We start from the raw sequence: 17,567 nt of genomic DNA on the forward strand, positions 1-17,567 counted from the left end.
TGATCATTAAAAATATAGCATACAAGCTGTTTTTAATGCTTTTTGAAATGGTTCATTAATTACAAATACATTACTTGCATCTAATATACTTTTCAGTTGCTGAGTGGATAATGGATGCTAGTGGATAAAATGGATTACATACTCAAACTTTTTTTTTTAAGTTTTGGTGGGGAAAAGTTAAAACTCTTGTCAGTGCCCTGGTTACCATTGTTACTGAGACAGACAGTGATGGGAAATCCAAAATTATACAGTTGTCACTGAAAAAAGGGATACAGGGAATATCTTTGGTGACAACTGTCTACATGGAGATTTCCTCTTACTTTAGAAAAGTTTTCTCACACTTCCTGTTTTGTCTTCAGGACAAGAAGTAAAGGGACATCTCTCCAAAATGTAAAAATATTCTAGGTAGAGATACACTTTAAGCCCTTGTACACACGGTCGGATATTCTGACCACAAAATCCGTCTGATTTTTTCAGACGGATTTTGTCCGAAACTGGTGTTGCATACACATGGTCGGACAAAGTTGTTGGAAATTCCGATCGTTCGGAATGTGATGATGTTCGTTCGTTACGACGGGACTACGTTCAGGCTAGTAGCCAATAGCTTTGGTCTCGTAATTTGATCTAAGCATGCATGGCACTTTGTCCGATCGGAGTTCTCTACAAACGATCGGACAAAGTCCGATCGGATCATGTTGTCGGAAAATTTTACATCCAGCTCTCAAACTTTGTTGGTCTGACATTCCGAATGAAAAAGTCTGATGTAGCCCAAACACAGTCGGATTATCTGACAACACGGTCCGATCGGACATTTTCCGCCGGAATGTCCGACCGTGTGTACCTGGGCTAAGAGAGACTTTTCCTTCTCTGTGTACTGCCCCCTCCCCACAGAAACTATGTATTTCAGACAGTCCATTTTCCAATTATAAAGTTCCAGACATTTAAAAGAAAAAGGCAATTGGCTGTAAACAAATATTTGAACTAAGAAACATCGTATCTGTTTACCTTCATCGCTGCTGTTGTTTTTGTCTCCCACTACGTGTATAGCGGCAACTGGTACTGCAATAAATTATATTCAGACATTTAACATTTAACTGCACACAGATATTTCAAGTGATATGAAAAGGTAATATATAAAAGATAATATAAATCACATTAGCAAGTCAGGACAGAGTTTTGGACTAGGAACCTATTTCTGTTCTAATTTTGCATTATTACCTTATTTGGCAACAATTATGAACAATAAAAATGTAATACTTCAGATCCATCCAACTGGAAATGTCCAGACTCTACCAACTTTCGATGATGGGTCTATTTCTCAGCAATTACAAATCACAAGAATTTTGAAATTGCTTTCAAGTATATAAAAAAAAAATGTAATTTTCTGTTTATTGAAAATATTACAAACAATGTACTGTATATGCACATTTAGTTAAAGCAGATACAGATGTATATTTAAAGGAAATGTTCACTTTCGTATTTAAAGTGGTAGTAAAAAAATAAAAAATAAATGTTCTCACTGCAAATTAATGTCATAATGTGTTAGTATGCATCGCATACTAAGACATGAAACCCACACAGTCATGTTATTCATTCACAGCAATCTGTGAATGAGAAAATTGTACTGTAAGTCCAGTCTGCCACTATGGCAGACAGCTTGTAGTTCTCAATAAACTGTAAGGGTGCTGATTAGCCCCCTCGTAGTTCATTCACAGTCCCTGTAGCTTTCAAACTGACACCCTATATAGAGGTATGAGGAGAAAGCTGTAGGACTTGTCTGCAGGAGCCTGACATTGCACTCGCAATCCATTGATACAGTATATTACTTCACTTACACTTCAAAATTAAACATCATACTATACTAGCCAATTGTGCATTTTGCATTTCTAATACAAATAACAGGTTAAGCTGTACATTGAGATTACTTTCAAATGATTATTTGTGGGATATCCTGATGAATACTGTGTGCATAGTGTTTTATAATAATACCATCTAACAATGAATCTTAAACTAAAAGTTGTCAACAGTTTAGGATGCCACTATTCAATGATATTGCCCCTTATCCTCAGTGACTTGTGCCTCATTTTCATTTAGTGCCGCTAATGCCCGATCTCCAGGTGGCACCGAGCTTTGACATAACTAAGTGATGTTGCAATTTAACTTTTCATAAACATAAAGAGGATAAGCGATTTACTTACATAACTTTTTGTGACACACATGCGCTCTTTTCAAACTTATGTGATAAATCATGGCAACAAGAGTCCATCATATTTGGCTGATGTAGATTACTACCCTTTATACAAACACTGCACTTCTTTTTTGATAACCGATAATATCATTTTATAAATTAATCCAAAGACCAGCGATGGGCTATTCCTTCCACTGCCCAATAATGGGGCATTATTCCTTCTCCCACTAACCACAAACACTAGGTCAGGTTTCACAGCTCATCAATCTTGGGAATTTGTTTACTCTGACATTTTCTACCCATTAGGCCTGAAATCAGTAAACTAGCCCTTTTTATTAAAACGTTTTAGGACCCCTGCATTATAATAATAAATCAGGCAGCTGGAGTAGCTTTTAGATGTAATTAACAAGCTAAAAAAATGTTGCGACTTCTTTTATAAGAGAAATTGATACTTTAAAGATGATGTATAACCATGTCCTTTTCCACCAACTGAGTCACCCTGAATCATCCACTTTTGTTTTCACAAATGAAGGAGTTAGGAGTTTAATTATAAACGATACCTACATTGATAAGGGCATTATAGTACTTTAAATTTTTTTATGTTTTACAAAATGCAAATGACAGGTTTATTATATTTGCACAAATTATTTCTGCAGCCATAGTCTTTTTTAAGTTTCCATCTATCTGTCTGCTTGCAATTAGTTGCAAACAGGATGTTTAGTTTTGACACATTTAATTTTCGGTATTAAAATGAGTCAAGCATGTTTGTTACAGAAAAGTGTTCATACTTTGCTATGAAAATATAATAACAGATACCTAGTAAAATGACTAGCCCCCTTAATATTATGGGTTTGGCAGCCATATTGTCAGTGCACTTTAGAGATGAACAGGGAAAGCTGACACTTCTGTGTAGGGAGAGATGTTCTCACTGTGCTATACAATGCTATACATAGCTATACCTTCCCGCCGCCCTCCAACTTTAGCCAGGGGTTTTCAAGCTCACATCCGCACTCACAGTGATATCCAATTGGGGGCAGCAGCTGTGTCCATGTAGCCCCGTGTTCCGATTGACATGAAGGGGACTGCCTGTATGAGGATGCATAGAACACCTGTACCACCCATGCAGGCAAAATACAGCCCTCACACAGTTGTATGCCTAAGTATGTCTGTGTGAACAAGGCCTAAAAAGGGATACAAACTGGAAGCCTTCAGTTGCCTTTGTGCTGTACTGGGCTTCTAATGTTCCTCTTTAAGGTGGCTCCTGCTGCTGGCAATCACAACCCAAGAAAAGGAGCATCAGGGCTGCTCTGTGCAAAACCATTGCACAGAGCAGGTAAGAATATCATGTTTGTTTTTTGAATTTTTTCTTCACAATGCTTTATTAATAAAGTGAAACTCTGTTGATTTTTGTCATCCTAACATGTTCAGGTAAAAACACAGTTTTTATATTTTCTTCCTTGCACATGATTGGATATTCTTTGCATAGTTAATTTTCATGACCTTCACTGAGTTAAGAAAATTCTCTTGTAAACACAAGTAAACATTTAGTAAATCAACCCCATAGTGTTTAAGGAGTGCTGGCTTTTTCATGAATTAGAATTTATCTAGAGCCATCATTGACTGTGCACCCTTTTGTTCAATTATTTTTATTAAATTATTGTACACATAAAAACATTCCATTTCAATTCGTTTCAAAACCATACAAATATATATAGGGATATACATAACATTTATAATAAACAAAACATAAAATACAATCAACACAACACTAACATGGACCTATCTCCTAATATACTCCATTATGTTAGAGTTATTTCAACGTCTCCTGCCATCTATTACCCCTCCCCCCTCAAAGAAAGAGAAGGAAAAAAAAACACTACCGCACAGCAGTGTTATATTTTTATCCTTGTTAAATTGTGAATAGTGCCCTAGTTCCCCACCTATAACAAAACATTCTCTTAGTGACGCCCTTTATTTACATAAAACATCCCTTTCTATTAATTTATGAAGAGGAAAAATTCTCAACTTTTCACCACCTATTGGAGATTCCTTCTTAAAAGTGCCTATTTTTGTGAATGGAAAGGGAGAGGAAAAAAAAAACCTGAATAATATCCTCACCCATCTTCTATTATTATCTTGTTAAATTTTCTCAGTGAATTCTTTCTTAGATAAACTGTGAATTTTCCAAACCCTTTTTTATTAATTTATAAGGAGGAGAAATTCTCGATTTTTTTTTTTATTATTTCCATGGAAAATTTCTCCAATAGAGTGTACCTAATTATTGTATACCAATAACAGAACAACAACAAAGAAAAAAAAAGAGAAGGGGGAAAAAAAAGAGAAGGAGGGAGGGGGTCATAGGCGGGGAATGGCAGAATATCTAGTTACTTACAAATACTAACAAATTTTGTTTCCGAGTTATTTTGCATGAGTATTAATTCTTCCATTAACCTAATTGTGTCTACCTCCCTAAACCAATCCTTTATCCTCAGGATTATATTTAACTTCCATTGTTTCGGAATAAATGCCTTTGCTGTATTCAGTAGGAATGGGATAATTATTGCTCTATATTTCTTCCTTGGCATCCCCATTGCATGGAACAAGCATCGCCAAGGGTCAAGACTAATTTCATTCCCGTTGATCTTCTTTATCCAATCCAGTATTTCCCTCCAGTAAGGTTGAATTAGGAGACACTGCCACCAAATATGTGCATGCGTTCCGTTCTCCCCACATCCCCTCCAACATAAAGGGGACAGGTCAGGACTGATTTTATGCAATTTTACTGGGACGTAATACCACTTAATTAATAATTTATAATTAATTTCCTTCATCTTTATGGAGACATCCATGTCTATTGAAGACAAGTGAACATAGTCAAAAAAGTTACTTCTCTTTGTTTCAGACAATAGCTGATTCAATTCCACTTCCCATCCCTCCAAAGGACACAGTGATTTCACATATGTGGGCATCATCAACATCCTGTATACATTGGAAATCCCCTGTCTATTTATTCCCCCTTGATTGACTAATCGTTCCCATGCATTTAGCTCACTAACTGAACAGTGGGGTTTCGGAAGAGATTCTACAAAATGTTGAAGTTGTCTATACCTCCATGTATCCCATGGCGTTACCCCATATTTTTCTTGCAGTTCTAATAATGAACAAAGGACATTTCCCTTCAGGACGTCCTTTAACCTCAGAAAATCCAAGGAAGTCCATTTTAAATACAATTTATTATCCTTACCTGGAGGGAAATATTTGTTGCCTGTCAGCGGCATCAAAGGACTATTATATTGCCAAAGTGTATTTTTGAAAAGTTTATCCCATACTCTCAATGTTTCTATGGTAATTGGAGCCATTTCTCTAGAGCAGTGATGGCGAACCTTGGCACCCCAGATGTTTTGGAACTACATTTCCCATGATGCTCATGCACTCTACAGTGTAGTTGAGCATCATGGGAAATGTAGTTCCAAAACATCTGGGGTGCCAAGGTTCGCCATCACTGCTCTAGAGGAACCTCTGTATTGCCTAGGTATCCAAATAATCTGGCTCAAAGCCGATTTACTCAGCTCTGCCTCTAATGACACCCATTTTATATACAGAGAACCATGCACCGAGTCCATAACTCTCCGCAGTACTGCCGCTGCGTGGTATTTTCCAATGTCTGGAAGGAATAGTCCTCCCCTTTCCTTTGGTCTACTAAAAAATTTATAGGAAATACGATTGCCCCTATTATTCCATGTAAACTTTTGCAGTATCAATCTAAAAGTTTTAAAATAAGCCACAAGAATGTTTATGGGAAGAGTCTGAAAGATATACAAGGCTTTCGGAAGAGTCATCATTTTGATGACACTTATCCTGCCAAACCAAGATAGTCTTTGGACAGGGTATCCTCTCAAATCTTGTTTCATTTTATTCAAAAAGGGCAAATAATTATCCTGATATAGGTCCATTGTTGAAGTTGACAGAAACACTCCCAGATATTTCAGTCCTTTCTTCATCCACTTAAAGGGATACAGAAATCTGAGATCCCTTCCTTCATCTGAGGAGACTGAGATATCTAATATCTCAGTTTTCTCTATATTATTCTTGAGATTCAATACAGCCCCATAGTCACTTAGTTCAGATAAAATCTCTGGGAGAGTTTATGTAGGATTCGTTATATATAGCATAACATCATCTGCGAACGCGAATGTCTTATGTTCTTGTCCCGCGACCTCTATACCTTTCATTTTATAATTAGCTCTTATAGAGGCTAAAAAGGATTCCAGGGAAAACACAAAAAGTAGGGGAGAGAGGGGAAACTCCTGGCGTGTATCATTATATAGCTGAAGGGTCTTGGACTGAGTTCCATTTACTTGAATTTTAGCCATAGGGTTGGAATATAAGGCCTCTATCCACCTCAGCATTCGTGGGCCCATACCAAATTTATATAGTGTCCGCTGCATAAAGTCCCAATCTAACCTATCAAAAGCCTTTTCGACATCTATTGATAGAAAAAGAACAGGTTTCTTTCCCTTTTTTGCTACAAGCATCAATAAAGTTGTTCTTAATATGTTATCTCTTGCCTCCCTCCCGGGGACAAATCCTGCTTGATCTTTCTCAATACGATCATAAATGGTCTTAATCTTTCAGCCAAAATCCTTGCATATATTTTAACATCCTCATTGATCGGCCTAAAGCTAGAGCACATTGTTGGGTCCTTCCCTTCTTTCCCTAAGAGTGATATATAGGCCCCCAAGGCTTCTTCACGGATCTTCAGACCTTCCCGATAAAATTCATATATAAATGGAAAAAAGGAGTCGGGGTACCTGAAAACGTTTTAAAATATAGGGATGTATAACTTTTACCAACCTTACTTTTCCTAATTGCCTGCTCAATTTCTTCCCTGGAAATATCTTTTTCTAATTTACTTAAGCGCGTTTTCTTATTAATTCCACCTTTACTTTATTATCATTTAAATTTTTATGTAACTGCTTTAGTTCCTGGATTTCTTGTAGAAGCAATTGTTTTTGTGCTGTCCTTTTTTTTCCCTCTTAACTCCTTCTGCTATCAATCTCCCTCTCATAAATGCTTTGTGTTTCCCACAGTACAGTTGGCGCAATATTTTCTTCACTGTTCGCTTTAAAATTAGATTCAAGTCCCTTTCCAGATCCTCCACCATACCATGATCATGTATATTCTTTAAATCCAAGCTAGCTATATCCGAGAGGGTGAAGGATTTCACCTCTACCTTTAATAGCCCCTCTAGAAGCTGATGGTCTAAGAAAACATAATCGATTCTCAATTAGGAAAAATGTACCTGAGAATAATATGTAAAGTCCCTCCCCTTAGGATGAAAGATTCTCCATGTTTCCACAAGCTGCTGTTGGTGAAGTTTCTGTTTAATTACCTTGAGATATTTACCCTGTGACTGTGCACCCTTTTATACAGACTGTAGGGGACTGCAGGAAAGGATTTTGAATAATAGAACATGACGGGGGTCCTAGTCCTACCCTACTGTATTCAAATCTATTAAAGTTTTGCCTATACACACACATTTTTTTAGGGTAGGCCTTTCAAATCAAATTGTAAATAATAAGAATGATCTGTGTTACTCCATATCAGCATATTCATATCAGTTTCATACTGTCATTTTCAAACTGCATATCTTAAGCTGACCAATGGATGTGGGGGGACAGGGGGGACGGTGAAACCCCTGATTTTTAAAACTCATGGATTTTGTAGAACTGTATCTAACATTTTCTGTGTATTATCTTTATAATCATTCAAAAGCTTTTGAAGAAGGGAATTACAGCAGACTATTAAACTTTATTTCTCACTTATATGTATATGTAATACCTTTCTTTGAAGTTCTGGGTTCTTCTTCAATTCGAGGTTCAGGAACTGAATTTTCTCTTTCAGCTTTGATAAAAAAAATCATATATATTACTGTTTTAAGTGTCTCACTTGCTAAGTTACTGCTACTCAATTATTACAATTTTCAGTTATTCATGATGTTAAAAAGTATCTTTAATAATGTGAATCAATTACAATTTCCCTACTAAACCCAATGGTGTGGGTAGAGTTTTAAAGTGTTTGACCAATGACCCTATTTTTTTAGTTCATGGTAGATTTTTTGTAAGAAGAAAAAAAAATAGCTTTTAAATAGACACTAAAGTTCATGAATAAGGTCACATGTATTCATAGTGTAACATTTATCTAAAAGTAATTGTAATGTAAACAATATCAAAATTGTATTCAATGTATTAAGAAAAAAATCACAAATGTTAATTATTAGAATTTCTCCTCATAAAGCAAGTATGAAAATTGAAAAATGTAAAAAAGAAAGAGATGATAGCAAAAATAAAGTACAATTCTTAAGAATTGACCACTTCATTTTATATTGTATATCCTAATAAAACTAAAATCAATATTTTTTTACTTTCTGTTTTCTCTCCTGTCTTTTTCTTTCTCCTAAATGTTTGTATATCTCATACTTGCATCAGAAGGGGACCCCCTAACAATTGATTCAGTTTCATTCTTTTAAAAAAAGCTTAAAAAATTATGGTAGTTTGCTGTAAGAATTTTTTTCCAACTACTGGAGTACAAGTCTGCCAGCTAATATGAATTTTGTATGGTCTAAAATACAAATATAATGATTAGAAATTGTATTGGTCTTAATTTCCATTTTCTTCTGGATAGTGGATTTCCCCACTTAAACTCTGGACTCTACAAATTTTTACAAGGACTGTTATCCTTTAAAATATATATTGATAGAGCTACAATCTACAACGAGAAAGAGCTCATATGGTAAAGTAGCAAGAAAAAAACTCACCCAAGCTCTACCGCTATATAGTATAGTTGGTGTGTAGAGTAGTCAGTGCTCTGGGTAATTAAGCTCACAAAAGATCCATAGAAAGTACAGGCCGGCAACTCGACAGCTTCTCCATAGAAAATATTTATGTGAGCATTACAGCAATAACATCATCCAAAAACTGACGCATTTCAGCCTTAAGCCTTCATCAAAAGCATAAAAATATGACATTAAAAACAAGTGTATATAAAGGAAGCAGCCCTTGTGAGGTATGAAGGCCGGCCTGTACTTTCTATAGCTCATATGGTACTCTTCTTGATTTAGCTAAGGATAGCTAGTCATAAACCTAGATCATTGGATCTCCCTATCCAAACTGTACACTTATTCCTGTGGACCTGAAGGTGAAATTTCAGAAAATTAATTTTGAAGCTCTCTAATATGACACTCTGTCAGTTATGTTATAGTTTACAGCTGTTGCAGTTTACACTTGTACTTGCAAAATTTTCTCACCAAACACATAAACATGTCAGAGACTCATCGGATGGAGACAGCCATTTCCACAATTCATGGGACACACAATTGTTTGGGGCTGAGTGGTAAGTCACTGTGGGCCATAGAATGGCTATTTCTATCAGAGGTTTCATAACAAGTATTTTACTTTAAATAAGTAAATGTGTTTATATATGTGATACTGCTTGACATAGCAGTCTGATCATAGCTGGCTCATGATTGGTAAAAAATCAAGCTTATAAAAGGTATACATTATCAACATACCTGTTAATTTTTCATGGCTTTCACTAGGTTGGTCATACTGGGTTATCTAAAAAAAAAAAAAACACACACATTGCTTATTTATCCAGTGTACAATACAACCAGTGTTTTAAATGTTTGTTTTTTTTGTTACCATTTTCTATTAATTTAAATGAATTACTCGATTTAATTACCATAATTATTAGGTCAGAAATCATCCTGCGGTCATCATTAAGCTACTGCAGTTGTGCTGTGGGTCACCACAGTGTACCTGTTTCCAGGCTAAAATAGGTTGAGGCACTATTCTATTCCTTAGAACATGTATTTATTAACTCCAAATATGGACCTCATTAGCATGTGTGTTGGTATACCTTAAAAACTTAAGGTGTTTGTTAACTCAGAAAAAAAAAAACAGATCCTGTTCCCCTAGAGCATGTTATACACTAATGTTGAACCAGATAGGAAGTGTGTGTGTGTGTGTGTGGGGGGGGGGGGGGGACTCTCCAACTGCAACAAAGATAAAAATAGATATATATTTTTTTGGTAGAGTAGAGGAAGGACCCCTGTGAAGTTTGTCTGTAAGTGTCTCTATAGTAAATTTTCTCTCACTTCCTGTCTGGATAGCAGTAAAAATCCTTACAGGAGTTCTAATCCTTCCTCACGTTATCTACAAAAATGTTTGGCTTGGTATTGGTCTAACCTCTTACAGGCAGCCTGAAGGTTACATCTCCATTAAAACAGCTGCATTAGCTTTCCGTTTGCACACTTACTGTCTGAGATATGCTGGTATTCTTGTGACATCATCATAATGCGCCTAATTATCTCATATCCTTCAGCACTGGTAGGAGGATTCTATGTACTGGCTCACATCACTGCTGACTTATTCTCCATACATAGCAAACTACATTTACCATGACTACATTTTAGGTGAATTCCCTAGTGAGTTGTTTTTGGCCATTCCTTGGACAGTTCCAAACCAAGCAGAATGCCTGCCTAACTAGGTGGGGAGAGACAGGAGGAGATGGGGAGAGGCAGCGATGAAACAGGAAAGGTGGGCACACTATATCCCATGCTGCTGTGCCACTGTAGGTAGATGGAACTGAAAAGCTATAGAGGATGGGAGCAGTGAGGGGACTGGTTGCTTCTGAACTAAGAAGCAGAGGAATCTTGCAGGTCCCCAGGGCAGGAAATAACATGACTAAAAACATGAATCTGGTACTCTGAAGAAGCAGAACACAAGATGCTTGAGGAGGAGATATGCAACATACTTCACTGAGAAGGGTACAGATTCATGGTCAAAGTTTGATGTTTAAGTGGGTATGGGCTTTCACTTATCGCCAACTAATTATAAGTAAGTATAGCATAAATCCCAATGGGTAAGCATTATCCTTCAACCATATTAGATGAAGAGGCACAATGGGTCATCTTTGACCTTGAATTGTGTGTACAGTGAAATCAACTTGCCCAGCTGAAATTTGATTTAGAGCCAGTTCACACCACATGCGGGCCAGTGCGGTTTTTGTTTCTGTATCAAAAACGCATGGAAAGTAGGTTATATGGTTTTCAGTAGCATAGTTCACACCAGTGCTTGCAGTTCTAGTGCATTCCAGAAACAAATAGTAGAACATGCTACATTTTTCCTGCACTGGAACACATCTAAATGCACCACAAACGCACTGGAATGCACCTGAACGCACCTAAAAGCATCAAAAATGCACTGGAAAACACATGTCCACTGCATTTTTTATTAATTTTGCAGCGTTCCAGTACAGTCCAGTGCAGGGAAAATGCAGCATGTTTTTTTCTCGAACTAGAACAAGGCACCCAACTAACACAATTCAGCCAACTTAGTAGTCTCTTAGGGCCAGTTCACACCACATGCGGTCCAGTGTGGTTTTTTTTCTGCATCAAAAATTAATGGAAAGTAGGTTATATGGTTTTCAGTGGCACAGTTCACACCAGCGCTTGAAAACACACATGTCCTTTCTTAGGGTTAACAAAAAAAAGAGGGGGGGGAATGCACTGGACTGCATCAAAAATGCGCTGGAATGCGTCAAAATGTGTCAAAAACGTAGCATGCAGAAAAGCATCTGGAAGGAATATGGACTGCTTTCTATAGTGTGAACTGGCCCTTAGAGGAATAATAAACTAAATTGTGGAATGTTGTATGTCTTATTATAACTTGTGTGACCTAGAGATATAGCTTAGGCCAAGTGGTTCTTCTGCATTGTCATAAGCTTTCTGTAAATACTTTCTGTCAAATATATCTGTACCCACTACACTTCTCTCAGAAACCCATCCTTTTTCATAACGGTACATAGGCTTAATTATGGGTTGCAACACATCATCTACACACAGAGCGGCAACACATTATGGCTTATATATAACCTTTGAAGATTGCTTCTGGGAAGTTAAATTCTTTGCATAAAACAAGCACAAAGCAAACCACAGTATGTGATTTTATATTTAAACCACAAACCTATTGAATTTCCATAGAACAATCACTTTCAGTTTGAAGACAGAGACGACGATTGAGAGTAGATATATTTACAACTGTAACTCTCACTATTACATAAAAGGACAATTAAAACCTTTTTTGGCTTAATGTGACAGCCACAGGTGTATACATCGATCAGCCATAACTTTACGACAAACCACCTATAGGTTCCCTTTTGCTGACAAAACAGCCCCGACCCATTGATGCAAGGATGGCACTGAACCTCTGAAGGTATGCTGGGGTATCTGGTATCAAGTAGCAGATTCTTCAAGTCCTGTAAGTTGCAAGGTATGACGTTCCTGAACTTATTTCTTCAACACATACCACAGATGCTTAATTTGATTGAGACCTGGCGAATTCGGAGACCAAGTAAACACCTCAAGCTCGTTGTGTTCCTTAAACGATTCTTGAACCATTTTTGAAGTGTGGCAGGGTGCATTATCCTGCTGAAAGAGGCCACTGCCACCAGGGAATACCATTTCCATGAAAGGGTGTACTTGGTCAGCAACAATGTTTATGTAGGTGGTACGTGTCAAAGTGACATCCACACAAATGGCAGAATCCAAGGCTTCTCAGCATCACGCTGCCTCCTCAGGCTTGACTTTTTCCCATACTGCATCCTGGTGCCATTTTTTCCCTAGGTAAACAACGCAGCCATCCACATGATGTTAAAGAAACCTAATTCATCGGACCAGTCCACCTTCTTGCATTGCTCTATGATCCATTTATGATGCTCACATGCACATTGTAGGTGCTTTTGGTTGTGGACATGGTTCACCATACACAACAAATTGCAATAACCATTTTTTATTTTTTTTTGCTTTCAAAACATCAGCTTCAGGAACTACTTCCTGTCTAATATATCCCACCATCTTTCAGATGCCATTGTAATGAGATAATCAATGTTATTTACTTAACCTGTCAGTGGTCATAAAGTTATGTCTGCTCAGTGTATATTCCATACATACAGTAAAGCGAACCTTACATATTTTTAAACTTTTTGTCATTTAAGATATTTTTATTGTTTTTTAGGACAGGAAAAGGATTTACACGTTAGGATAGCAAAAATACAATTATCTGTCTCAGAGATGTATGGCTACAATGCCTGGAGTGGTAACATTAATGACAACAACAGCAATGTTTAACAGCATAGGTCAATGGAGATTGAGCATGTTTACTATAAAGGTACTAGACTCAACAGTAGTCATGTTGGTAAGCAGGAATTTACAAAACTGGAATAAAACAGTAAAGAATTAATGTAGGGGGAAGGGAAGAAAGGGCGATTCAGTGCTCAGTCAATTTAAAAGGGTGAAATTTAGGAAGAAAGACAAGGTCTCAGATATTAATGGTTCCAAATGTGATGTATTATAGTTTGGGAGGAGAAAATGGGTAATCCGGGGGCACCATACCTTGGTGTATTTGTGTTACCCTATCCTGCAGTATGGGTTTGATTTTGCCATGGATCATGGCTTGGGTGATCCTGTGTTTTGTCTCCTTAAGGCAAAGCCTGAAGGTCTTTCAGGTCTTGACCACCGTTTGCTTTGCAGTGGTTATTATGTGAAGAAGCAACTTAAATTGTGTCTTTGTAAGTTCTGGGGGTTTCCTGTTAAGGAGAGCTACAGTAGAGACAGGAATAAGAGGCTTATCAAACAGAATTTAAAGGATCTGGAAAATTTCCAACCAGAATTTACTAATTATGGGTCAAAACTATCAAATATGATGGTGTGTACCCATGTCTTTGCAGCCCGAAAACAGGGTGGTGAGTAAGTAGGTATAAAACTTATAAAACGTATTGATCCTGGCAGGAACTAAATACCATCACTATAAAGCCTTGAAGCAGTTTCTAGGGCCGCCACACTTTGAACACAGGATTTGGTTGCCATCCAGATATTGGACTGATATTTTGGGTCAAGAGTAAAGCTGAGGTCTGCTATTCACTTATTTACATATGGGGAGTAAGGATAAAGTTAAATATCATGTGTATGTATTGTTTAGAAATGAGTCCTCTACAGTGAAAGTCATTGGCGCACATGCATTTGAACAACAAAAGGTGGCCCAAGAGGAACGGGTGTGTATAGTTGAATCACAAAAATGTTTGACCTATAAGTAGCAGAAGACCTCTGTTTTCAGAGGCTTGTTTTGCCTGTGCAATGTGGAAAAGACCAGAAGCCCTATAGGGCCTACTAGTTGGTACAAGTGAGTAAGGTTCAGTTTCGACTAGGTCATATAATAGTCTGGAGATGCATTCGCAGGGTAGAAAGCAGGGTGGTGAATGAAGAATAGCAAAGCATAGTGCAGGGAGAGACATTTGCTTAATATGGTCCCACAGTTTTAAGCTATAAAGCAAAATAGGATTTAAAATCTGTGCATGCTCCATGGGCTGTAGCCAAAATAAGTTATCAAGAGAGAAGGAGATCACAATATACAGCCTCTGGGCCAACTCAAAGAGAGACTTCCCAGTTAGCATTGTATTTTGTCAGAAGAGAAAATTGGGAGGCCTGTTAGTACATCCCTATGTGGGGCAGGCCAAGACCTCCTTTCTCCTTGGGTAAAAATGCTGCTTTGGTTAGGTTAGATTAGGTTAGGCTTTATTGGGCCCCAGGCATAGTGTATAATTTGTTTCTGCAATATCTACAAAGAAGTATAACACCTCCAACAATGTTGGGTAACACCACTGCATTATATCCTGAAAACTTAATTACAGTGCAAACAATATATAAATTGCTACTTTTGCTGCAAAAGTCCCATAATGTGACAAACTGAGTACTAAAGTCCCAAATATAATAAACTTCAATGTCCAACTAATAATAAAGTGCTCTGTGCCACTCCAAACGACATCAATACTGGTGATAGTACTGTGCTTCAAATTGATGACTTATTGGTAATGGTATTTGGTTTTTCAATATCTGCAAATTGCATTCTGGAACGCTACTGGTAGCACCATGGAGAAGTACAGAATTTTTGGTAGAAAGGTCATTCTGATTGCCATGATCCTACCAAGCTATGAAATATGCAGAGGAGCCCAATGGGCCTTAAGGGTGGTGAGCTTCCTGAGCATGGGGGGTGGAGCATCTTGTCATAATTTTAAACTTTTAGAAATCAACATCCTTTCTAGGAGCAGGCATCACAAGATGTCTGCTTTTAAAGTGGAGCTATGGACAAAACAAGATTGCATATATTGTACAGTTTGTCAGTAGCATTAACAATGTAGTTACTGTAGTCCCCCAGTAACACCATTTTATGAATTGTTGAAAAATACAAATTGCTGATAATGCTACTGACAGATTGCATCATATATGTCATTTTGTATTTTGTCCATAGTTACAATTTATCTATGTTAGCCAGAGAAGCCTCTTATGTGCTCCTCTCTGATTTAGTGTAAAGCAGGGTTTTTCAACCAGGGTTTCGCAAAGAGTCCCCAGGGGTCCTATGGCAAAATGACAGAAATCCCCGATACAGTCCGATGATTAAAGATTTTGTGTGTTAATTCTGTGTATACAGAGTAGGGAGAGCACATCCCATTCTTCCTCCGGGCTCTCTCCCCCTCCCTGCTGCTATCTATAATACTGTCGGCAAAACCAAAAGCTGTACAAGCTGGCCACCGGCATCCTACCAACCAATGCCGTCATCGGTTGCTAAGGAGAGGTCAGGCAGCGCACACAGCTTTAAGTTTGACCAGCAGTAGTATAGATAACAGCAGGGGGGGGGGAACCCAAAGGAGTAACGGGATGTGCTCTCCCTGCTCTGTATACACAGATGGTAACACCCAAAACCTTTAATCATCAAACTGCTCACGGCTTTCTGTAAGTTTGCTGTGATAAAGGCAAAAGTAACAAGTAAAGGTAGGGTTAGGAGGAGCGGAGGAATTGTGCTAGAGATTGAATTTTGCAGGGGGGCACTATGGAGGGGGGGTTGTGCTATGAGGGGGGGTTTGAAGGAAGAATTTTGTGTTAGCTGAGGGGATTGGGGGGGGGGGGGATTTACAACCTACTTAACCCTGCCTTAAAACTAAATTTTAGGGCTTTTCCACACCAGATGCCGTGCGGTAGTGTGCGTTTTTCCGCACCACACAACAAAGCGTTCTCTTTTGCAGTTGCACACAGGAGCCATTAGAATAATGACTGGAAATCAAGAGCAATATACTCAATGGCATTGTCAGGCTGCTTTCAGGGGATTCCTCAACAGTGAATAACCCCAAGAGCAGAGGCAAAAACTTTAATAACAACAGATCACAAATGGCAAACTCTATAATGGATTGGTCACCTCTTTACTTGGATTTGGCTCTATGAGTCCAGGCAGGGTGAGAGCAGAGGAATGACCTTCACTTATGTCAGACCTATTTCTCCTGTCCCCTGACACCACAGGCCCACAAATTCTTAACACTGCACCTGGTTCAGTGGTGAATGGCTTAACTCCCAAGACAGACTACCCTGGTCATGCATCACATGTACTGAGCCCTAAGTATGTGTGCATGTCAGAATGGCCACATTAACTTCAGTCCCTTTGAAGAAAAGGCCTTGAGTCTTTGGCTAGCCACTTTGATGCACTTTGAACTCCTATTGGGTATAGTGTAAAGGCAGCATGCTGGCAGTGTTGGGATAACAGGACTAACACTGTGATTGCTTAACAGGGCATCCATGTAAGCCAGGTTCTGGCAAGTGTGGGCAAAGTGAACAATGCTGTCTGCATGCAGTGTCTTTGTTTCCTGCAAATGGGCAAGAGGCCGCTCACCAATCCTGATCAAGGCCCAAACGAAATGTCCTAAAACAGGCAGGCTCTTCAGGTAGTCCCACCGGCTACCTCACAACTGGACACCTCGCGCTGTCAGTGCAGGTGCACTTGGATATGCACCCGGGATCCCCCCTCTCAGGCAGGATGTCCCCCAACCAGCCGTGGATGCCTGGCAGGAATAGTACACCAACCCGGGAGGCAACAGCTCTCCCCAGGCCTGGTCTTCTCCTCTGCCTCGTGGTGTCTTCCTTCTCAGCATACAAGATGGTGTCCATTCCTTTCTTTAATCCAGAGGGCAGCTGGTCTTCGATCTTCATGTTTAATGCCAACCAGATGGTACGTGGGAAGGTGCATGGTAAGCCAGGCCCTGACTTGGGGATGAGGGTCTTTTCATGCTGCTTCTAATGCCGCGTACACACGACCGGACTTTCCAGCAGAATAGATCATTCCATCGGATAGTCTGATCGTGTGTGGGATAATCCGATCGTTTTTCTTTTAAACATTTCCGACAGACCTAGAAATAGAACATGCTTCAAATCTGTCCGACGGACTCAACTCCTATCGGGAAAACCGTTCGTCTGTATGCTGGTCTGATGGACCAAATA

General features: G+C 38.6%; 1 protein-coding gene across 1 annotated transcript in view; it reads right to left on the bottom strand.

The window, feature by feature from the left end:
- CD40LG (CD40 ligand) overlaps positions 1 to 17,567 on the bottom strand; it is a 46,750-nt gene that overhangs the window by 14,898 nt on the left and 14,285 nt on the right. Inside the window, exons 3-5 of the mRNA XM_077490421.1 lie at positions 9,759 to 9,804; positions 8,030 to 8,092; positions 1,006 to 1,059 (exon numbers count right to left, since the gene is read on the bottom strand). Of these exons, the coding sequence (XP_077346547.1) occupies positions 1,006 to 1,059; positions 8,030 to 8,092; positions 9,759 to 9,804 (163 nt within the window). The remainder of the gene's footprint in view (positions 1 to 1,005; positions 1,060 to 8,029; positions 8,093 to 9,758; positions 9,805 to 17,567) is intronic.

This window comes from Lithobates pipiens, unplaced genomic scaffold (genome assembly GCF_037356315.1).
Source record: "Lithobates pipiens isolate NorthernLeopardFrog02 unplaced genomic scaffold, aLitPip1_a1.2 Scaffold_1, whole genome shotgun sequence".
Lineage (NCBI taxonomy): Eukaryota > Metazoa > Chordata > Amphibia > Anura > Ranidae > Lithobates > Lithobates pipiens.